General features: G+C 55.6%; 9 protein-coding genes across 9 annotated transcripts; 4 read left to right on the top strand and 5 right to left on the bottom strand.

The window, feature by feature from the left end:
* Positions 1–611: 611 nt before the first annotated feature.
* B0H64DRAFT_398195 (uncharacterized protein) lies at positions 612–2,621 on the top strand. The gene is made up of 5 exons (XM_062803934.1): positions 612–1,107; positions 1,165–1,918; positions 1,980–2,010; positions 2,070–2,435; positions 2,496–2,621. Exons 1-5 carry the CDS (start codon positions 692–694, stop codon positions 2,540–2,542), a joined length of 1,614 nt encoding a protein of 537 aa, XP_062659927.1. The 5' UTR covers positions 612–691; the 3' UTR covers positions 2,543–2,621.
* Positions 2,622–4,201, bottom strand: B0H64DRAFT_398186 (uncharacterized protein). Its single transcript, XM_062803933.1, has one exon. It carries the CDS (start codon positions 4,094–4,096, stop codon positions 2,738–2,740), a length of 1,359 nt encoding a protein of 452 aa, XP_062659926.1. The 5' UTR covers positions 4,097–4,201; the 3' UTR covers positions 2,622–2,737.
* A 131-nt stretch (positions 4,202–4,332) lies between these two features.
* On the bottom strand, positions 4,333–9,275 carry B0H64DRAFT_360749 (pectate lyase superfamily protein-domain-containing protein; the record flags this gene model as incomplete). The annotated part of the gene is made up of 5 exons (XM_062801715.1): positions 4,333–6,813; positions 6,871–6,919; positions 6,982–7,151; positions 7,222–8,368; positions 8,535–9,275. 5 exons carry the CDS (start codon positions 9,273–9,275, stop codon positions 4,607–4,609), a joined length of 4,314 nt encoding a protein of 1,437 aa, XP_062659925.1. The 3' UTR covers positions 4,333–4,606.
* A 1,526-nt stretch (positions 9,276–10,801) lies between these two features.
* B0H64DRAFT_475218 (uncharacterized protein) lies at positions 10,802–12,252 on the bottom strand. Its single transcript, XM_062808089.1, has 4 exons — positions 12,016–12,252; positions 11,441–11,952; positions 11,000–11,367; positions 10,802–10,937 (listed from the first exon to the last, which is right to left on the bottom strand). Exons 1-3 carry the CDS (start codon positions 12,173–12,175, stop codon positions 11,002–11,004), a joined length of 1,038 nt encoding a protein of 345 aa, XP_062659924.1. The 5' UTR covers positions 12,176–12,252; the 3' UTR covers positions 10,802–10,937; positions 11,000–11,001.
* Positions 12,253–12,319: 67 nt separating this feature from the next.
* On the bottom strand, positions 12,320–14,104 carry B0H64DRAFT_360747 (uncharacterized protein). Its single transcript, XM_062801714.1, has 2 exons — positions 13,788–14,104; positions 12,320–13,732 (listed from the first exon to the last, which is right to left on the bottom strand). The coding sequence occupies exons 1-2, from the start codon at positions 13,974–13,976 to the stop codon at positions 12,530–12,532; spliced, it is 1,392 nt and encodes a 463-aa protein (XP_062659923.1). The 5' UTR covers positions 13,977–14,104; the 3' UTR covers positions 12,320–12,529.
* A 157-nt stretch (positions 14,105–14,261) lies between these two features.
* On the top strand, positions 14,262–15,571 carry B0H64DRAFT_475216 (uncharacterized protein). Its single transcript, XM_062808088.1, has 4 exons — positions 14,262–14,734; positions 14,803–15,064; positions 15,193–15,262; positions 15,340–15,571. The coding sequence occupies exons 1-4, from the start codon at positions 14,419–14,421 to the stop codon at positions 15,343–15,345; spliced, it is 654 nt and encodes a 217-aa protein (XP_062659922.1). The 5' UTR covers positions 14,262–14,418; the 3' UTR covers positions 15,346–15,571.
* Positions 15,572–15,702: 131 nt separating this feature from the next.
* B0H64DRAFT_169614 (uncharacterized protein) lies at positions 15,703–17,949 on the bottom strand. Its single transcript, XM_062798743.1, has one exon. The coding sequence runs from the start codon at positions 17,912–17,914 to the stop codon at positions 15,833–15,835; it is 2,082 nt and encodes a 693-aa protein (XP_062659921.1). The 5' UTR covers positions 17,915–17,949; the 3' UTR covers positions 15,703–15,832.
* A 1,629-nt stretch (positions 17,950–19,578) lies between these two features.
* Positions 19,579–21,554, top strand: B0H64DRAFT_360745 (glycosyl hydrolase family 71-domain-containing protein; the record flags this gene model as incomplete). The annotated part of the gene is made up of 3 exons (XM_062801713.1): positions 19,579–20,252; positions 20,318–20,607; positions 20,674–21,554. Coding segments are annotated over 3 exons (1,845 nt in total), but the record flags the coding sequence as incomplete, so codon positions are not given.
* Positions 21,295–22,487, top strand: B0H64DRAFT_398176 (uncharacterized protein). The gene has a single exon (XM_062803932.1). It carries the CDS (start codon positions 21,654–21,656, stop codon positions 22,077–22,079), a length of 426 nt encoding a protein of 141 aa, XP_062659919.1. The 5' UTR covers positions 21,295–21,653; the 3' UTR covers positions 22,080–22,487.
* The last annotated feature ends 127 nt before the right edge of the window (positions 22,488–22,614 follow it).

Below are 22,614 nucleotides of genomic sequence, written 5' to 3'. Positions count from 1 at the left end.
ATGCAGAGGAAGTGAAGGCCGCAAAGTTTGTCACACGAGTGCACCTACCAACATCACGATACAGCATACACGTCACGGTAGCTCCCGTAGCAGGTGGATCAACAGGAAGGGACTGCTATGGTGGGAAGAAGAAGAAAGCGACCCCAAGGCAACCGGAACCGGTGCATAACCTTTATATGCACCGTCCCGTAGAACTCGGTCCGAGTCCCCTTCTTGTTAGCCGCCGTTTGAGACAAATCGGCTTTGGACGAATTCCGCATTGTTGCATGTTGGGAAACTTTGTCCCGTAGTGCAACGGGTGGAAGCCTACCTACCTACCTAGGTATGCTTTCGATTCAACCCCCTTGCCGAACCTATATGCCTCAGGATAATTACCAGATGTTCGCGTTCCTAAAGCAAGCAAGTCCCCTTTCCTCCGCACACCGCGGGAGAGTGACAACCAATTGAACGCTTGCGCTCTTCAAACCAGCAGCTGGCGTAGGATGCTGTGGGGCTCTTTGTGCTCTTGACGCCCGGCCAATCGTGGATGCAGCCCTCGGCGCCCAACAGGGGCTGAGTCGAGTCGCTCGGCATTCTGGGGGAAGGCTGTGCTTATGTGGGCGGAGCTGAGACCGTCGTCAATCTTGTCTCTGCGGGGCAGCTTTCGTCCTTCAGTTGTCGTGCGAGCTGCGTGTTCCATCTCGTCCAACCTATGGACCCATTGAGTATCACGGCATCAATAGTGGGCTTGCTCACCGCAGCGGCCAAGATCAACAGCTTGCTAGAGTGGTTGTCCTCAGTTCGGAACTCTCCCACAACCATCAGAGATGCGCGGAATGAGGTCCGGCACACCGAAGTCGCCCTGCGCTCGATGCAGCGGCTCCTCCGCCGCGTCGAAGCCGCCAGTCCGCGGCGGGAAATGATACAGGTCGACGAGCTGCGTGTCACACTGGCCGATGCTATGTTGGCATTTTCCACCTTCGAGACATTGTTGCAGCAGCTGGCCATACGCGCCAGGGCCCGCGGGGCTATATCGTGGACCAAGTACTCGAAGCAGCTCGATGAGCACCTAGCGAGGATTGAGCGCTACAAATTGTCGCTGACACTTATGGTGAGTATTCTGCAGTGGTGAGTAACATCCGCAACACCCACCTGAGCGAGCTGGCTGACAAGAATGGCCCGCAGCGACTCCGACGTGGAGGCGTACCAGAACCAGGAAAAATTACAAATTCTAATCGAAAAGGTATTAGACGAGAACACAAGCCTCAGACAAAAGCTTTCCCAATCCCAGGATTCGTTTGCTGCGAAGAGCATAGCCACGAGGCATCCGGACGATGAAAATTCCACAATCCGCGACGACAACAATGATGATTCCTCAACCATAAGGGGAGTCCAGCGCAGCAACACAGTCCGCAGCAGGTTCAGCACCTTTGGCGGTAGTGCCATCAAATTCGCCTTTGAGAACATCCTCGAGCAGTCCCGAGTCTATCGCAAGACGGACCAATATCAAGAATGCGACCGCTCCTTCGCTAGCACTGCGCAACGCTCGCATGCTTGGTCGGTCTTTTCGGGCTACAGTTTGGCAGACATATCCGTCATGTCGGTCATTGCTATGCCCCTGACTACCCTGGATGTTGCCAATGGGCAATACTACGTGATCGGGTCGGAGACTATCCTACCAGATGACAGAACGGACGATATGACCGCCATGAATGCAGTCTCGACAGGTCTAACAGGCTCCAAATATACCGACGATGACGCGGATCCCCAATCAGGCCCGGCGGAGGGGTCAATGCCTGTTGCTGAAGCAGGGAAGAGTTTACCCGATGCTTCGGGTGAAGACGGTGAGTGCGGTGTACCTCTCGACGAAGATTGGCCTTTGGGCCCAGCGGACGATATGTCAGACGACGAAATATTCCCTTGCAAGGGCTGCGGCGAGGTATGGAGTAACATAACAACGTCGTCAACGACTCTCGTTACTGACGAAGGATTGGGAACAGATACTGGTGGAGGGCAAAGCCTTCGAGCTGGGTGAGTTCCCCCTATTTCGCGCCGATCATTGTTATTGGCAAGCTTACAAGGATTCGCAGCCGGGAACCGTTGGCATCTCGATTGCTTCCGATGCAGCGAGTGCAATGTGCTGTTTGACGCCGATTCGAACCTTCTGCTCCTGTGGGACGGATCTCTCGTTTGTTCTGATTGTCTGTATCCCTGTCATGTCTGCGGCAAAAAGATCGACGACCTCGCCATCCTTACCGGAGACCTGGCCTTCTGCTCCTCCTGCTTCCGATGCCGGAACTGCAAGCTCAGGATTGAAAACCTTCGGTACGCCAGGACATCACAGGGCATCTTTTGCATGTCCTGTCACGGCATCCTCATGGCACGTCGTCGTAAAAAGTTGGCCTCGGCTAGCGAAACAGAACAAGGGCCCGGTGCAAGCCTGGACACTGGATATGGTATGTATCTCTCCCGCTGTCAGTTTTACCGCCACTATCACTAATTAATCCTCCCGTCAGTGTTACCATCATCGTCACCTCTACCTTCGATGACGGATTCGTCATGAATGGTTTGGATATTAGAACGGTATCAGCCAAATGGACTCATCTCTGGCCTGGAATTGGAAATACAACTCTATGATCCTACTCTGGCGTGGCTACTAGTGACAATCGTGGTTGACTCTCTGAACCCTAGTGACTCCCCATAACAAAGAACCAGGAAACAGGTGGTGATACCCAAAATGGAACAGGGGATGGGTAGGTCATGGCCACAGGGACTCAAACATAAACAGCCAGTCCTCCCAGTAATTCTCATAGCTCCCAACAAGCCAGCTCCGGCCGTCCCCATCCCCACCGATTCTCCACGGGCGTGTGTACAGACCCTCCGCCTTGAGGTGCCGCTTTCCGGCCACGTTCATGCTGAAGGAGCTGGGACTGACTCCAAGGAAGTAATCACACTCCAACAAGACAATAAAGTCAATCAGCGCCTGCTGGTCCCACGTAAGGGCCTCAAGCGCAGCCAGATCCGAAGGATAGTCCGCCAACAAATCATGCTTAGTGATCACCGCCATGCCATACTCTTGCAGCGCGGCCGTGGTCAGCTTCCTCGCCTCCGTCTTGTTGCCCGTAGCAAGGTACGCGGCCTTAAAGTCCATGGCGCCGGCCCTCTCGAGGTATGCACCGGTCTGGTCGTCGAACTTGGGCCACCGGCTGAGCGCATCGCTCTCGGTCCGCAGATGGAGGCCCGCGAACGCACGGGAACCCCCATGATCGGCAGAGAATTTCCGCATGTACCCCGCCGCCCGGTGGCCCAAGTCCAGAATGTCCTGTCGGAACCGCAGCAGGCCGCCGTAGCTGGCGACAAACTCCGGTCCGTCGCGGAAGACGGGCCAGTCCCACTGCACGCCCCAGGTGAACCGGATGATGCGGGGGGTTTCGAAGCTGGGTGGCGGCAGCTTGAATTGCTCCGTGGAGTTCCGGATATAGTTCCAGAACTGCTTGTCGAAGCGACCCGTGTGCTTGTTCAGCTCGCGTTTGTCGCAGCCCCCTCGCCTGCCGAAATTACGCGGGGTGATCTTTTCGGCCCTGTAAGGTACCGGAGCATTTGGGATGTCGTCCGTGGAGTCGTAGAGTGTGATCTGAGGGCAGGCGGTTTGCAGGCTCCGGCGGAAATGGTCCTCGTCAAAGAAGTAGTCGAATCCTTGGTACTCCAACATGATGTTTGCGAGGTCCTTCTCTGAGCGTGTCCTGATCTGCGGAAGCACGATGCCCGTTGCCCCCGCATCAATGGCGTAGCGGACGCATGTGAGGATGTAGTTGCGGATGTTGCCAATACCGCCCGAGTTGTTATCGCAGACAAAAACGACTCCGGGGGTCCATGTGGTGCTCTCCTTGCACACTCGCTCCAGCGGCCAGCTGATGAACGGCGCGTCCGCCTTGGAAAGGTCGACGGTTTGGTGTGCTGGTGGACCGACTCTGGGGTCCGCGGAGCCTTCACCGTACAGGCACATCTTGGGAAGCCGGCATAACCAGATGGTGGCCAGACTGATCAGACAAACAGTGAGCAGCACACCACGTGGCCGAGCCAGGAAGCCCGGGGTGTTGGTGAGCGGCCTCCCCATTTCCCATTGATAGAAACCTTGGATTGTGTTCCGAGTTGTGATGTGATATTGGCATGTGAATGAAACCGAGTAAGCCTCATCGAGTGCCAACGAACTGTTCAGATGCGGTTCCAAAGTGTGGCCTCTTGGCGTGTTCCAGGTGGCGGGTGTTGCGGATCATGTCCCGATTTGCCATCGGAACGACGTCGCCGAGGACCCGCCTACTGGAGAAGCACACACGAGTCATTCTCCCATGGCTTCTTTGCTTCGACAATTTGTCGCTCGGATGAGGCTCTAGGATTTCGGCATCTGGGGAGTATACCTAACTTGGAATATTTCCTGTTTTGCGGGACAAAGCTATCCCCGGCGAATGGAGAGCAACAAACGCAAACCTGAGCAGTGAGATCGCCTACATGTACGTTTTTGATAGGTAGGTACTCAACTTGGATTGCCTCTCCCGAGAAAAACGGTAGCCTCATGTCGTGGCAGTACCAGTGCATCTAGCAACTATATTCTAGTTACAGGCCAACATCAATAGCACGAACCATCCTCCAACACCCAAATCGAACAATCCTCATCCGAATTGATCATCGTCCGACTCGGTTCTAGCACCCAAACAGCGGCATTCGCCTCGACGGAGCCCCCAAACCCCAGCGTCGGCTGCGCGAGCGTGTAACACCGCGTCAGGGGTTTCAGCACGCGGCTGCACTCGCCGTACGTGAGCCGAAACTGAACATTGTTCCTCCCGTACACGCCGACCCGCAACGTACCCGGCGCGTGCGTCAGCCGCGCGTTGGGGACCCGGCCCGAGATGGGGATGGCGATGGCGTGGAACTCGTTGTCGCGCATCGTGACGCCGTCGTAGCGGATGCAGAAGAGGTCCACGGCCACCTCGAGCTGGCTGCGCCGGACCAGGAGCCCCGGCTTGTCGTAGTAGCAGTGCGATGTCTCGGTGCCGGCGTCGTACTTGGGCTTGGGGGGGCTGTCGGGCACTGGAACGGGCGTCAAGAGCGGGTCGGGATTGGGGCTGGTAGGATTGGCTGGTTGATCGCTTGAGGGTCGCGGGGTTGATATTGTAGTGGTGACGCGACTGGTGGTTGGGTTGCCTATGCCTGCGGCAGGCGGGTCGGCCATGGGGCCGTATTCCCAGTTGTTGCGGATGTTGGGGTTGTCGGGCCCGCCGGGCCAGCCGTCCATTCCGGACGTCGGGTCGCCGTTGTCGTAATCCAGGCCATAGTCGCACATTTCTTCCTCGTCCTCGTCCTCGTCTTCGTCTCTCTCTTCCCATTGCTCCGAGGTGGGCTCGTTGTTTATATTGATGGGACCAGACTTGGTGCCTGGCGGCGGCGGCTTGATCGTCACCTGGGGGATCGGGGGGAGTGGCTCGACTTTGGGAGGGCAGAAACCGAACTGGATGGTTATACCAAGTATGGGGATGGTAAATCTGATGCAGATGGGATCTGGGCGAGTGATGGGAGAGATGACGTGGGTTGGGGATGACCCCTCCGTGCTACGGACCGTTGTCTTCTTGATCTTGAGCTTTTCGGTGGTCTGAGGGGGCGGTGTGGTGGAAAACACGGTCCCGCTGACGGTGGTTGTAAATGGAGGAGGGGTGAAGGTTGTCGTTATGGTCCATGGCGGGAAGATCAGCGTACAGGGATAGTGGCAGAAAACGGTATGCGGTTGGTCCCAAAAGTCGCTGGTGATATACAGAATGTTGTTGTCTTCGTCGTCGTCGTCGTCGTCTTTGAACTCGTCGGGCGTAAAGGTATCACTAAACGGCTGCCCCGCGGGTATGGAAAAGGGGAAGGGGAAGGTGGTCCCCCCGTCAATTGTCACCTCGTCCTCTAGGGGTTGTCCTGCTGGGTATGTGATACCCGTGTTCGCATCTGTCACTGGCTGGTTGGGGGCAAAGCCTTGTGGTAGGATCAAGGGCCTGGGAATGCTGGCGCCCGGCTGAATCGTGACGGGGTTTCCGATGCTTCCCCCAACTCCACAGCAGGTGGATGTAATGAGGCGCATTAGGTCGCACCTCAGACACCTGTCCTCATTGGGGCCGTCCGGTGTGTTCTGATGCCCGCCATTGGGGGTTTGGGCAACATCAGTGGATACGGCACCGCCCAGAGTGAATGTTTGAGACTTGGGCACCGTCGTAGCCGGGAAGGAAATTACAGTCGCCAAAATGGGTGATTTGTATGACACACCCTTCTTTCCTCCGGCCTCGCTCGTGTCGGAACCTCCCAGCCATGCCATGACGATGCTGCAGTAACCGATCTTGTTGTCCGCAGCAAGGACTGCGGTGCCCTCGTAAGGGCTGACCATCTCGATGGACGCTTTCGTGATGAGACTGTAGATCCATACGTCACTAGTGCCGTCGATCTCAAAGATTCGGTCCTGGCAGTTCTCCAGAGCGACGCAGACTTGACTGTATTCGGAAAACCATGAGTATAGGCCGGCGCCATATAGATAGATGCTTTCGCTATTGATGAAGCGAACTCCCCAGGAGACGGCACATTTGGTTGACGCCGGGTCACAATAATCAAAAGTTGGATCAGCCGCAAAGGTTCCAGGGGTGAACGGTGCAGGGGCACGAGGCGCCACTTGGTAGTATGGCGCTTCGGTTTGGATCATGCCCATGAAAACGTTGGCGGCATTGAGGGTTTGGTACTGATACAGCACACAGTGCTCACTCGCGGTGGCGTAGAGCCATGTAGGGTGAGTACTTTCTATGAGGAAGCCTGGGGAAGTATCAGAAACATTGTCTGGCCTCCAAGCACCTGTTATTGGACACTGACCTCGGGCGACATATACATCAATCTGGGTTTGAGCAGGAATATCGAGGTCCTGATACCGATGTAAGCATCCCAGGCTGGCTTGGCCGTCAAGCATCTCAGCATAATACGTACATGGTCGGCAACCCAAAACCAGGTATTCTCAAAGTACGCCGAGGCCTCCTTGGTGATATGGACAAGCATCGATGCTGAGACGCACTTCGGGTTCACGCTGCCAGTTAGCTTCGGGCAGTCTCCGACCTGCAGATCCGACCCTGCAGCCCCCCCAACCCGGACGTGCGCATCTATGGCATTGGGATACCAAGTTAGCATTGGTTATCAGCCATTTCCCACATTGGCTCCAGAGGGACTCACCCCACATTGCGGCGGACCCTGGAGACGACGCGCGAATATTCCATTGTAGAACAACCGCCCCGGCTGTTGCACCGCGCACGGTGAACAACAAATCTTGAATTTCGACGCTGCCAACATCGCCCGGTTTACCCACCTTGACCACTGGCCGTGGCTCATCAGCATGGGAAAACAAGCCGCCGGACCCCATAATCTGTGACCACACCTGCCCAACCACCTTCACCCCCGGCGGTATAAGGACGGTGTCTGTCACGATGTACACACCCGCCGGGATCCACAGGATCAGACCCGAGGACGCGGCCGAGGCAAAGGCAGTGTTGAGTGCCGATGTATCGTCCGCCACGCCATTACCCACCGCGCCAAAGACGGACTTGAGGTTGACAAATGCCGATGCCGGCAAGCTCTCGTACTGCGGCTTGGAGCGCTCGAAGAAGCCAGATGTCTGGAGGCCAGGGTCTTTCAGCAAACCCGACGAGATGATCGGCGCTCGAGGGAAGGCCGTGCCGTCTTGCCACACCCCAGAATCCTCGCCCGCTGTCGTGTCGTAACGCTTGCCCAGCCCCCAAGCAGCGATCGTAGTTGATCCAGATGTCCCGGTGAGGAGCGTAGCACCGCCATCGTATTGGACGACAGTCGGTACGTTTGAGAGGCTGAGACTAAACAAACTAAGGGAAACCTTGGCGCCGTCCATGGGCGGCTGGACCTTAAAACCGAGGGCCACGTTTGACATGGCGCTGTCGATGAAGATGGCCGAGCCAACCTCGGTGGGAACTCCGGGAGTCAACATGATGACGCCGATGGGACCATTGGCAATATCCACACCCTTCCAGGTCCAACCCCAGTCCCAATGGATTTCGACGGCTCGCTCGAGCTGGTCGCGGAACTTGAGGTTGCGCACCGTGAATTGCTGGTTGCCGAGGTATGCACCGAGGGCACCACCTTCGAATTCGAGGTCATTCAGAAGCCCACCACTGCCGTTCTCCATGAAGATGCCCTGCTGGTTGTTGCCCGGCGAGGAGGACATGACGAATTTGATGTTCTCCAGGGAGGTGGCCTGCGCGATCTGCCAGTGAATAGCAGCAACGTATGCTTGTAAGGGCGCAGTTGTGATGTCGAGGACGAAGTTGCGCACCTGCCGGAAGAAGTTGCTCTATCCCTTGTCCGTCAATAAAAGAATACGGAAATTACGAAAGGGGAGAGAGACTGACCTGGTTTATATACCATTCAGCACCGTCACCGCCTTCAATATACACGTCCGAGGAGATCATACCCAGGCCTACGAAAGCAGGCGATGCCTTGATGGTAGGACGGTTGACAGCATCGCCAACGAGCTGTGTCATGTAATACTGTATAATGGAGCTGCTGACAAGATACGTCCCTGGTGGGAAGTACACGACGGCAAACAAGGTCGAAGTACTGCCACACCCAAGCCCGCAGCGGCCACCGGAAGAAATGGCGAGGTTTATGGCAGCCGTATCGTCGGTGACGCCATCCCCGACAGCACCAAAGTCCTTAACGTTTCGCCAGACCCGGTAGCCGGACGGAGCAAACGGCGACACACCGTTCTGGACCATGTTGGCCATCCAGTATGAGCTGGCCTGTCTCTTGTCAAAGATGGCGGTGGTTGTCTTGTTGCCTGACGACAAGCTCTGGGCGACGACAGCCGCGGCCGCCGTGACAGTGTTGTTGAATCCTGTAGCAAGGGTGTCATTGACCTCACCCCCAGCGGAACTGATTTTAGCGCTAGCCGTAAAAGTGTAGTGGTTTCGACGGACATGCTCCACGAGGTACTTGTTGCGCTTTGCGGCTTCGGCTTGGGCCGCCTTCACGATCCGCTTGGCTTCGGTCGAGTTATTGTCATCCACCGAAAAGGTCACGTTGGGGCTGGTCTGGCGTTTCCAACGATTCCCAGGCGGATAGTGGGCATGCCAGGAAGCATGGCGGTTTTCGTCATGGTAACTTGCTTGCGAGATGGCTACTGCGATAACAAAAACGAGTGTGAGGACAGGTATTATCTGGTAGACACCAAGCCCGGTCTTAGGTCCTTTCAGAACCATTGTGGTTATGGAAGGTCAGATGGAATCAAAAGCGTGGATGTTCGCCTAAAGGTTCTTGACCACAAGGAAGGGCGGCTTTGCAACGTAAAGGCTGGGTGTATGACTGATGAGAGATAACAGAAAATATTGGCATTGGGTAGGTACATTATCGCCCTCGAAAGATGTCGTCTTAAGAAAACAAAGTTGGGAGACATCAAGGCACTCCCGCGCAAAGCTCAACTGTTGCCAATCCGTCAATTCCGGCTAGGCCTTGCAACCCCCCCCCCCCCCCCCCCTTTTCCCCCCGTGTTAACACCAGAGTTGACCTTTTTGGTACTCCCAAGTACCCGGCTGGTCGTGCCGGGACCGAGAAGGGTGTGCAAATAGCGCAAAGTTTGGCTCGCTGAATCAGGGGGGCAGCTTTCGGAGTTCAACCAAGTTGATTCCGGCCGAGATTCCGTGACAAATGAGCCGAGGACACAACAATCACCACAGGTCGCAGGACGGGTGGTTGGTTCTGGCGTGGGTGGCATACCGCGGATAAGCGTGCCGGGATACGCCCTTCGGCTCCTCTCTGCAGTTGTCCCTGCATCCGGGAAATTGCAAAAGGTTGGATACCTAGGTACGCAGTACCTTTGCATCGGCTGCGTTTCCTCACGCCGCGCTGCTGCGAGGGATTTGTAGGCCTTTATGTGTGACGAAAAGAGACAGAGAGGAGAACGCATGGATCGAATACGCTATTGTTGTGCCTCCCCCAAAACCCAATTACGACTTACACGCGGCTACTCATGGATGTGCACATACAAGTTGCATGTAGTGTTAAAAACCACAATGTGTTTCTTTGTAAAGTGGAGTGACGTCTACTGAATGGCCAAGATATCGCTTTCTGGTCTTGGGTGGTGGAACAAAGTAGGTAGGTACCGCAGCGGGAATCTATAGGGGGCTGTTAGGCTTACAGTTCCTGTAAGGCTTACAAAGAAAGTTTTGACAAATTGTTTTGTAAGCCTTACAGATAAAATAAGCCTTACAGATTGAGTAAGCCTTACAGCCCACTATAAAAGGCTCTAAAAAAACAACCATTGCTACCGACCTTCTGAAGGACCTGTTGTCCTAACCTTCTGAACCAGACTGTCATTTCATTGAACACTGCAATTAAAGAAAGATGTCACGGCTTGGAATTGAACATGGGATATCACGAAAAAGGGAGGAGAGTATTTACAATTGAACTACGGCAAGAGAAGCTATTCAATCGAGGAAGGAGGTTGTACCGTTATATAGGAACGGGGCTCTACGAGGAAGTCGCAGGGCGGGAAGCACTTGGCAATACAAGGCACTGGCGATGCCTCTGGCCACGGCACTGGCGATGCCACGGCAATGGCAATGGCAATACCAATGGCAATGGCTGGCACTGGTAATGGCGCTGGCCATAGAAATAGCCTGGCCCTGTCTGTTACCACTGTCGTTGCTATCGCTAGTGCGTTCAGGTCTCGCTACCATTTTTCTAGGCCAGTATTGTTTTAATAGCCTATCTTCCAGGGTGTTGTTACCGGCTTGCCAAATCGGAGCCCCTGAATCTGGTAGGGTGGCTGCAAGGCTTACTGAGTCTGTAAGGCTTATTTGCTTGGTAAGCCTAACAGGCCTTGTGTAAGGCTTGTAAGGCCTACGGCTCTCTTCATTATCCCACTATGGTACACATCGGAAAGTAAGAAATATGGATGAGGTAGGTATGTGAACTCGGAACTCGCCTCTAGCTCGCCATGACCATTCCCAAACTGCCCACGTCTGCCTTTTCCTGGTGCTTTGCATTGCCATGGCGAGCCACGGTGTTATTGGCAATCCTTGCCTGGGATGCTGTGTTCACGTCTTCCTCCAGCTGCAGAATTGCTTCGTTGATTTCATCGACGATATCCTGTTCGCCTGGACGAAGGGTCGCACTACAGCTGGTCGGGCGGATCCCCGTGCAGTAGCGCTTCACGCCGTTGGCCGTGATCCAAGTTATGTCAACGTTCGAAGGTTGGTTAACCATCTGGAAGTTGAACTTGAAAATCGAATACATGCGGTCGGCGTCCTCAGCCCCCAGGCGGTCTTTCGGTGTGAACCTGCTGAACCAGGCCTATAGGTTCGAATCAAGGCGTTAGCATTGATGGCGGCGCTGAGGGTCATGAGAAGGAGGTGGCAACACCTACGGGGAGGTTGCCAAACATATTTCCCTGCCAGTTCTGTTCCGTCATCCATGCCTTTACACCCCCATTTTTCTTTTTACCGTTCGGTGCACATATAGTCTGAGCTCCGGAGCCACCTTGTACCCATGAAGCCGCAGGAAACTCGTCGCAGGACGCGATGACACCGGTCGCGGCCACTTTGGGGTTGCCGTCCTTGTCGAAGTCGTTCACCTTCTCGTAGTGATATCGCTTGGGCTCTTTGTCGCATTTCTGCATTACAGGGTAGTCCCTAGCACCATTGTCATTGGTCGTGTACCAGTTTGGTAGTCCGACGAGGTTTAGACAGTGAACATTGGCCCAGCGATCGGGGCAGGCGTGGCGCCGACGCTCTTTGCGCCGGCCTGCGTTCCTGTCGTAGTGTAGCTCAACCGGTCCGTTATTGCCAGCTCCCAGATAAGCAGCAGCGTTCTGGCACAGGGTGGGCATCCACTTGCAGTTATAGAAAACCGTCGGGGTCATCTCAGCAAAGTTCGCAACTGTATATCTCGATCACATCAGAGCTCGAGCTGGGTCTGAGGTAGGACAGAACGAGGACATACCATAATACCGAATATTCTCACCTCCCTCGACAGTGGCAGCATCGATATACTCGTTCCCGTCAACGTCGGTGCTAACTTGTCGCGGCCCAGGCCAGTCGGAGGCCGAATGGACGGCGTTGACGGCCAGAACCACAGACAGAATCCGGGAAAGGAGTGACATGACGGGCTCCCTCTCGGTCTCAGCAATGACCCAATATCGGACAGCTAGTTCGGCGACGGAGTCTTTGTGCAGTCATTGAAGGGTCCTATTTGATATTAAAGCGCGCATGGCACATGTGCATACAAGCGGGAGAACCATTGGCTTGCTGGAACGAATCTGGTAACACTTTCCATAGGCACCTATAGAGATCTACCGGGATGACACGGCTCATGCGTTTTGAGGTCGCATATGTGGGTTGGCCTGCGTGGCGTTACATGCAACCCGGTCCAGTCGAGAGAACCTTTGATATGATAACATTGAACCCAGGCCATCTGTGTGGTAGTACCATGTAAGCCAGCCGAGCGGAATAAGTCACTACCACAACCGGCGGTAACCCAGGCTCTGGGCCTGGTCCCGGGCAAAAAGCCACGTAGTAAACGTGATAGAGCCGTCCCGAAATAAACCGGGGTCGCTCAAAAACCCAAGTTGGTAGTCCTGCATGTGATCATGCGGTGACTCCTCATCAAACAGGCCGTCTTGGAACCTTTGATTAAAGAATTGTGCCAAGATGAACTCGATAAACCGGAGAGGAGGGGTTGGGGAGGGACGTCCATTCCGTAGATTAGGACGGCCGGACTGTCTATGCAGGATGTCCAACGCCCACCACACATCGGCAGCCCACGGAGACGGGCAATCCAGAGCCTGCCTATCCTGGTTTACAGGCGTCAGCGTCTCCTGTTCCTTTGGCATGAGAGGCTCGTTGACGAGGTAACAACTTGATGAGTCCTCAACACTCTCAGGCATGGATACCTCCTCCGGCCGGAAGATTCCAAACATCACGACTGGCACCTTTCGCACACGGCCCGGGAACGGGGGCGGCACCATGTCGAGATCGTCGGCGTCAGGGTTGCAACGGTCTTTATTGAACAGCTTGTCCGTTATGAGGTGATACGCAGCAAGGAAGAAAGTGACTTCTTGCAAGCGGCCCAGTTCCTCCGCGCGCATACCCTGGAACCTGATGGAAGACCTTGGCGGCTCAACCTTTGTGAACGTACTCTCCATGTCGTCAAGGAGCCAAGTCGCCAAGGCGCCGAACGCTGGCTCCCACCTTTCCTGGCCAGCTTCGAGGTTGTAAACGGGAAACCGCTCCAGGTACTCAATGTCCTGTTGGGTGAGCCCGTCGAGGTCCTGCTCCTCGTCCACACGCAGAGTGGTCAAGCGATGGAGGAGGCGTGGGGGTGCTTGGCAGGGAGCTAAGAATAAGGGCTCGAGATATGCCTGTGCAAGGACTGCGCCTGCGAAGAGAACCCTGTACATGGCGCAGTGGAAACGATAAACCAGACGGATACCCTCTTCTTCCGGTAGGTCATAGTCATCCAACCGGTGCATCTGGTCATGGTGGTTCCCGCGGAAATGCATGTGCTCCACGCAGCGGGCAAGATGCTGCAGGTCTTGGACCTGCTTGAGCTCGCCAATGTCCGGCTTCCGGACCTGGACTCCTAACTCATGCAGGGGGAACGGACGAGGGGGCGATTTATTGGCCCGGCAAGCATCGCAGACCAAGTTGGTCGCTCGGACCTGTCATGTCAGTTAGTGGCACTGAATATTTGCCTGATGACGACGTCCGACTTACCGCTAACAGTGCTTGGTTGAAGGCGGGTGTCTTGGCCTCCAGGAGACGGTAGAGAATTGCTGCCGTATGCATGCGCCAGACAGAGGCAAGGAACTTGCATGTGGACGCCAGCGAGAGCCCATCCCCAACCGCGCTCGAGGACTGGAAAACGAGAATGATAATTTCCGGTGCGTGAAATATTGGTTTCATTGCGGGAGGGCTGCAACCTTGGGTGGGATAGCGATGGGTCGTTGGATGGATAATGTGGCGGATGATGGAACGAGTAGGTAGCGACCGAGGATGAAGAGGACCAACACACCTTATATGATGGAGAGGAGGGGTTGACCCGCATGCCGCAGGCACTGGTGCGTGAAGGGATGACGGCACGGGGAGAATGCATGCAGGTACCCGTTTGTACCGGACAGTTGGGCGGGGGTGCGACGCAGGACGACAGGAGCCTTGCTACACCCCGACCAGTGAATCTAACCTGCCTATATCGCTTCCCAGCGCGAGAGAAAGCCGACGACCCCCGAGGAACATGTAGTATCATAACCCCAGGAAAGATAGGGTACCCTCCCCTGACTGTCGTTTGGGCAATCCCCCGACTTGGTATTGTCCTTTTTTGAAGCGGGCATACTCTTCAAATCGAAAGATGGCGGTCCGAAAATCTTTGGCTTTCATGGCCGTGAGCCTGGTTCCCCTTCTGCGCCTCACGGATGGCTACCGCCTTGACCACCGCATGCTCACGAGCAAAGCCCACCTCGACGCCACGGCGATTTCTAAGGTCGGGGCCAGACCTTTTGATCCGGAGAGCTGCACATTGTGGATTCAATCTAACCCATGGGACTCATGTCGCCACTTTATCGACCGCTACAGGCTTGAGCTGTCCGACTTCTATGACTTGAACCCCTCCGTCGACACCGATTGTTACAGGTTCGTTCCTGGGGCAACGTACTGCATCTCGGCTGGTAAGTCACTGCTTTGTTTCTGTTCGACATGGCTCTCTGTATGTGCAAGTGCCACTGACACATGGCAGTTTACAGCCATATAATCTCAACGGATGGTTCCTGCGGCTTAAATGTGACGGGAATCCCCATCACCTGCGTCGGATCAGAGTTTGGGCAGTGTTGTGGCTCCGAGGGCCGTTGTGGGTCAACCGCAGCCTATTGTGGCATCGGAAACTGTCAATTTGGTGATTGTGAGGAGGCAGGGTATACGTTTGATGGACGTTGTGGCGCTCAGTTTTACGGCTTAGAGTGCGGTGGATCGTGGGGAAACTGTTGTTCCAACGACGGTGTGTAAGTGACTTCCTCAGTACCTTACCTCGGTACCCAAATAACGTACCCCAACCCCCTCCCTCCCAATCGAACCACCCAGGTCAGGTCTCGACTGCTCTAACTTCTAACTCCTTGGCCTCACTTCATAGCTGCGGAAGCACGAGCGCCGAGTGCGGAGCGGGAAACTGCCAGTCCGGAGCCTGCGCAGGAGGAGGTGACGTGAGCAGCACCATCACCGAGACCGGTCCTCCCCTTAGCACGCCAACATCAGGACCACCCACCCCTTATCTTCCCAGCCCTGACGGTACTTGTGGCTACACCAACAAGTACAAGTGCACCGACACACTCCTCTACTTTGGCAACTGCTGCTCAGCCGCCGGTTTCTGCAGCTGGACCAGCGATGAATGCCGTGACGACCTCGGTTGCCAATCCGAGTACGGACTCTGCGATTCATACATCACTGTGACCGTGACTGCCGGCGGCACTCGGACTTCAAGTTCCAACGCTATCCCTACATCCTCTGCCTGAGAGAAACGAATCCGGGCACTACCGGCTACGGGGTGGGATTTGAGATATCCGGGGCTTGTAGAGATGTTGGTTGGTATTGTCCGGGTGGACCATGTCTTGACAATTGGGGCTTTTATGTGGGGGGCAGTTTATGTATCAGTACCTAAATATGACACAGTTTACAATGGAACCATGGAGCAGTCCATTGGTCACATTCACAGCTAGCACCACCAACCGTGGCCCATCGGACACAGTCGGTTTCCGTTTTCTTGCCTGGCAACCCTACGCTGTCTCAGACAGGGGCCAGCTGTGCCAATCATTGTACCACTGAGCCTCCCCGCCCGGCCTCTTAGGCCAGATCCGCCGGAAAATGGACATGCAGACACTCTCATCTTCATAACTACCATCGTCATCATCCCGATACGGACGCAGCATCCGGAGGCGCAGTTCCCCGTGGATTTCCCGCGCGTGGACCACATGGCGGGCATCATCGCGCATGTCTCGTTCCAGCAGCCAGCAACGACCGAGAGCCTGCATATAAGGAATCAAGTTAAAGGCCGTTGGCATCATGCCGCCCCGGTGTGGGAAGGACCGGCCTCCTTCGGCCTGAATCATCACGCGCTCCAGGGCGAGGGCCGCGCCGTGGCCGTGGGCGCTGGCCTTGGCGGCGCAAACCGTGTCGAAGATGGCCCGCGCGAGCGTCTCGTCGACGGCCGTGTTGATGAAGACGTCGCGGATGTGGCCGCGGCGGTACGGAAACAGGTCGTCGTCCAAATACTCCTTGTCGGAGTCGTCGAAGGACGGGTCGACGGCAGTGTCGAAGGTCACAGCCCCCGTGTTAAAGTCGTCCGATCGTTCTTCGTGGGGGGTCGTGGCTGGAAACCACGGGGCAGGGGACGCGTCGAGGGTGAGGACGAGGCGGCGGGAGTTCGCGAAGCGGCCGAGAGCTCGGTATAGAGCAACCTCGGCGGCGCTGCCTCGAGACCTGCGGATTTTGAGGGCCAACGTTTCGATGCGTGGGCAACAGGTCGCAAGTTCAAGGATGGCTGCTTGGTCCAAACCCTGGCCCAGCACGTCCTGTGTTCGCAGCCACAGCTCCCGTAGACCGTGGGGTAAAGCCGCGCTTAGAGACTCATCGGGTGGCCACGCGATGATCTCTAGGCTGGTGAGTTGGGGTAGACCGTGTATGAACTGTTTAATGCCGTCGTAGTACGCATGGTCTTGTTGTCCTGCGCAAGTGAACAACAGCGTTGTCAAACACGGGAAGCTGTTAGCTCCTATGAGACTCTCGAGCGCCCCATGGCTGACGAGGCGGCTTATCCTCAGGGCGCGGAGGGAGGACAGATTCGTCTTTGTTATCCAGCCGTCCACAACGTCCTTATCCAGGAGAAAACGAGAAAAGGGCAGGCAGTGGTTGAGTCCTAGCGTGAGAGATTCGAGCCGCGCCGGGATGCGGGTGAAGTCTTGGCCAACATTGGTGAAGCCCTTCCATGGCGGACAGGGAGGCTCCGGTTCCTCGCCATAGCCGATGGTGTGCCCAACTTCCCGGAACAAGTGTGCTTCTTTCAGGTTTGGTGCCAGACCCGTCACCATGCTATATACGGCCTCGGCCTCGTACGATGGCAGACCGTCGTCGTCGTAGCCCTGCGTCTCTCGGTACCACATCCAAATGCTATAGAGGCACGGCGCTGTCACAAGAGCCAGCTCGTTAGGGTCGGTTTCGGGAAGCAGTAGGCTGCGCAGGGTGAAAGTGAAGACGTGGAGTCGGCAGCGCGGCCGAAATTGGAGGAGTGCCTGGAGAAGGCAGGGCGGCACCTGGGATTCGCCCGCGTACAACAAGTCCCCGAGACCCTGCAACATTTGCAGAAGGCGGGCCAACTGCTGCCAGGCCGTGTGCGTCAGACTGGTGATATCGGGGGACTTTTTCTGGGTCTCGGCCAGAACGAGGCTAGAGCGGCGCTCAAGGCCTTGTAGCCTGTCCTTGTCGGCATCGACCATCTCGGATACGCTCAGCGGCAGGCCAAAGGACCAAGATCCGGTGCCACTGTGGGCCGATACAAGAGCGCGGTCAAGCCTCCAGTTGCGTTGGCTGCGGTCTGTAATGAGCAGAATGCGGACGTCGGAGAATGCCTCATTTCTGTCTAGAATGCGGATACATTCGCCGACGTCCAATTCGAACTGGCGCAAGAAGCCGGTTGAGAATTGGATGGTGTGGAAGAAGAACTTCTTTGCAAGGGAATGGCAACGCTTGTTTGCAAGTGCGAAAGATAAGAGGCTGGGGCGGTGCAGAAGTCCGACATATTGGCAAACGCGAGTCAAAATCTCCACGGGTATATTCTCAAGTCTGAGCGGTGAAGGAGGCATTGTCGAGCTACCTTAGAATGGGGGGTTGAAAGGGGGAAGGGACTTTAAAGAATGAAGTTTACGAGGGAAAATGGATGCCCAATTATTCAATTATTAGGGGCAGCTTGCGCTGTCGAGAGGTGCCTTCCTCGACACGTCCCTCCCTTCCGGTTCCGACCAATGGCCCAACGCGACTTGCGACCAAAAAATGGATACGGATAGTCCCTCGCACTCGTTACTTCCCTTGGTGCGATTTACAGTTCCGGGTCTTATTGCGGGTTAGGGCTTTGCTCGGGTTCGCCAGCCACCTTCCCACTTGCACATTGGCGGGCGCCCAAAAGTGTAACACGGTAAGGATGGACATACCTAGGTAGGTACCGAGCTCGTGTATGATTACATCGGTACATCCCTCCCCACCCTACTATCTGGCACTCTGCTCAGTGCTGGTTGCTTGAGTGCTGAGGCCGTCGACATGCATTCAGGTCCAAGCAACCTATTCCTAGATTTAATTTAGTGTCTCCTTTTTGAAAAGTCGGTATACTCGTACAACACCCTCTCGTAACGGTAAGGGGTCAGTAGATAATCCACAGAATATGCTGATGCGGTCCTCGTGACCGAACCGCAGCCACTTCCCCGCGTTCCCATCTAAGATAGCCACTGGTAGAACGATCTCATGGTCTCGCCAGCGCCAGTGGCACCCATCTCCAGTCTCCGAATGGCTGGCCGGACACCATCGCGCTGTCATGGGTAGAAGTTAGCCGAAGGCGCATTGTTGGTATCTCTGTATACAAATGGCAGTGACAAACGCCCAGTATAACACCGGCAAATCTGGTCTCTGGGTTTTGTACTGGCACTCGGGCTACCCCAGCTCTCGAGACAAAGAGAAGCGCTGAAGCGGAAGCAGCTGTAGCGGCTTCCGTCGAACACCCGCGACACCTGGCATATCGGGTGGGCCCTCGAGAGAGTGTCAGGAAGCACCGGAAAGGAAATGATAGTTAGTTTGAGGACGCTGCATTTTCGTTTTTCAGCGGGGCCAACGACCTCGTGAAGAAGCTTTCGGCCGGTCAAACAGGGGACACTGTCACCTCAGTACATGAGGTAACGGTCTGCGGAACGACTCCGACTAAAGTCAAGCGCTTACCACGATGCTAGCGGCAGCGCATAATGGATATGACCTGATGACGAGTATTCTCGCATGGTCATGCGGAGCGTCGCCCAAGGCTTGATGGCATGCTGTTCAAAGACCCCATGGCCTTTCTCCACCAGACGTCGAGAACAGCGGCACAGCTGGCCGGAGAGAAGTCCGATTTGAGCAGAACTCTAAGTGGGGCGGCCCGTTGCAGCAGTTGCCTTGCCGTCTTCAATAGTCTGCGGTGCTAGTTCAGCAATTTGGCCCCCAAGGTTCCTGCGAGGGCCTGTCCGTTCGTTCAGCCAAGTAGTTATCCCTGTGAAGCCTACCCTCAGGGCGGTTCGCGCTGCCTTGATGTGGGGGGCAACAATCCCTGAGGCGGAGCTGGTCCCTGTGGTGTTCCATTGGGATTGGGTATAAACCCGCGTCTCGACCTTTATTAGGATCTTAGCAAGATGGCCATGTTGAGTTCCATTACACCTGCGGCCCTGGTTACTCACAATGTTTCTCGTCCGGCTCTTACCCTTGGCACTGATGGTGCTGGGAGGTGCCCGACATGTCCTTGCAAAGGCCGTGTTTGCACATTTCATGGCAAGTTATTAACACCACCGAGAGTTACAATAACCGGCTCCAGTCTAATAAAACCTCTCAGGTGTCCAACGCTGCGAACTACACTGTCGAAGACTGGGAAGATGACATACAAAAGGCCCAGGATGCTCACATGACAGCTTTTGCGCTGAACATGGCGTACAAGGAAGGCATTGACAGTGTCTCGATCGCCAGGGCCTTTGTGGCGGCCGAGAGGAAAGACTTTGAACTGTTCTTTTCTTTTGACTACGCCGGCAGAGGACCCTGGGAGAAGGCACTGGTCATGTCTACCATTGGAGCCTACATGGACAGAAGCTCTTACTACCATTATAGTGGCCGCCCCTTCGTCTCAACGTTTGAAGGTTGGGAGAATGCGGACGACTGGCACGATATTAAAGAGGTTACCGGCTGCTTCTTGGTCCCGGACTGGTCCTCGCTGGGCGCCAAGGCAGCCATTGAAATATCCGACGGTGTGGCGGATGGGTTGTTCAGTTGGGCGGCCTGGCCGTGGGGCCCCCAAGATATGGACACTTATATCGACGCTTCCTACCTCCAGTACCTGAACGGGAAACCGTACATGATGCCAGTGTCGCCGTGGTTCTACACCAATCTACCTCGGTGGGAAAAGAACTGGCTATGGCGGTATGTTATTCTTCATTCGTCCGTTGTGTACTAATGACGGGCCGGAACTGACTTCGTTGAACAAGGGGCGACAATCTGTGGTTTGACCGGTGGCAAGAGGTCCTGTACGTGCAACCGGAATGGGTGCAAATCATAAGTTGGAACGACTATGGCGAGTCGCATTACATCGGACCCATACGGAACGATGCCCTGGGTGCCCTGTCGAGCGCACCCTTTGACTTCGTAACCGGTATGCCGCACGATTCATGGCGCGCTTTCCTTCCGTTCTCGATCGACATGTACGTCAAGAATACGACAGAGATTACCAAGGAGGGGATTACCTTCTGGTATCGGCCTAATCCCGCGTCCGCCTGTGGTAAGCAAGGTCCTATACCGCAAAAAGAGGGGAGACGCACTAGATGCTGATAGGGGATGTATGTAGGTAGCGGGCAGACAACCGGCAACACTGCTTCTCAGCTGCAGCTGGAGTTCCCGCCGGCACAGGTCATGGGCGATGCCGTCTTCTATACGGCATTGCTCGGCTCCGACGCAACCGTTACTGTGAATATCGGGGGTCGGGCCACCACCGGGAAGTGGAGGGACACACCTGACGGAGGCGCCGGCCTTTACCACGGAAATGTCCCTTTTAACGACCGTACCGGACCAGTGACAGTCTCGCTTTCCCGTGGAGGTACTGTCTTTGCAACGTCATCCGGGGAGTCCATCACCTCCAGCTGCACGCTGGTGAATTGGAACGCCTGGGTCGGTCACGCCTTGTCGGAAGGCAGTATCTCTACGAAGCCCTCTACCGATAACAAAGTGTGCATCCGCGGCACGGGCGCCGGAGACTTCGCCGGACTTTGTTCGTATGCCTGTTCACTCGGGTACTGCCCTATCGGCGCCTGTCTCTGCCAGGCTATGGGCATACAGAAAACGAAACCACCGTACACCGGCGTTGTGGGATACCCAGCCCCTGGTAAAAGCGCAAATTACTGGGGCTTGTGCTCCTTTAACTGCAACCTCGGATATTGCCCACCCTCCGCCTGTGGCACAGTGGAGGTTCCCTTGGTTGTCGAGACGGTCTCCCCTTTCCTCCCACCGACTTGTACTAAAGGACACGGTTCGGCAGGTGGCCCTTTCGAAGGGTTGTGCTCCTACGGGTGCAACTTTGGTTACTGCCCGTCAAATATTTGCACTTGCGACCTAACCGGAGCTCTCAACGCTCCACCGCCAGTGATTAGGGACACGGTGGGCTTTCCCGTAGATTCGGCGCCCAATGACTACGGGCTGTGCGATTTCGCCTGCCCAAGGGGTTACTGCCCTCCCGGGTCCTGTAACGAGAGGCCAAGGATCGGCGGGGGAGTTTCGGGGGAGCCCGACCAGTCCAGCTCCACGGCTGAAAGCACCGCGACGCACACCACGATGCACAGCGTCACGGCGACCACAGACCCCTACAGTACCTCGCATCCCGCTTCCGTCACTCCCGTCACTACCTCTGCCAACCCCGGCCCAAGCGTGAGGCCGCTGACGCGCGACCCCATCCGCTGCTTCAACGGGGCCGACTTCCCGGACCGCGGTGAGATTAACTCCGACTACCAGGACAGCTTCGCGCTCTACTTTGGCGACCTCAACGACGGCACCATCAGGCCGGGCGACGCGCCGATTAAGTCGCGAGGCAAAGATAACAACGGGGTGAACTATGATTATAGCGTCGAGTGGGTTGGTGGCTGTGTCACCACGGTCGAGAAGCAGAGCTTCCGTTACCCATTGGGGACGTCGCAGAGCCTAACTGCTTACGTTCTTGTCAGAGAGGATTATACGAAGTGTAAGTGGCTCTGTCTTTACTGATTGTGCTTCGAAAATTGGCACGATGCTGACGGTTCTTCTTTTTGTCCAGGCAATAACGGCGGGGTTGGTGGCTCATGCCAGGTTGGTTGTTTGTTGTACACCTTCGAGGGCGGGCGAGGCGATTAACAGCCTGGTTTTTGTGATGGGTTGAGTTGTGAGGATTCAATGCAGATCGCTGTTTAGCCTTGCGGAGGCTTCCGAATCGCAGGCGTCATGTCACCATTTTTGCCCAGCAATCAGAAGTCGTCACTTTGTGGTGAGGTAAAAGGGTGGGATTGTTCCCGATCATCTGGAGCAGTATTAATCGAGATAAGCTACCGCATTGGATTAGGTTTATAATAAGTTACGCTTGGAGATAGCGGCTTTACAAATCTTTGCGAGGAGTCGATGACTTGAGGTTCTTTTTCTTCGCTGGCTCTTGCTGTGCATAACGCAAATTGTCTTAGGGTTAGGGATGCGAGTTTGGGCTTGCGTGTGCTCGGCGTGGCCCCTGGATGAGCGATAAGCTCTAACAGCCCCACAGGTGAGGGGTGAT

This window comes from Chaetomium fimeti, assembly GCF_033439085.1.
Source record: "Chaetomium fimeti strain CBS 168.71 chromosome Unknown B0H64scaffold_4, whole genome shotgun sequence".
Classification (NCBI taxonomy): Eukaryota; Fungi; Ascomycota; class Sordariomycetes; order Sordariales; family Chaetomiaceae; genus Chaetomium; species Chaetomium fimeti.
The sequence above is the reverse complement of the archived record's forward strand: the minus strand, read 5'-3'. Positions and strand labels throughout refer to the sequence as shown.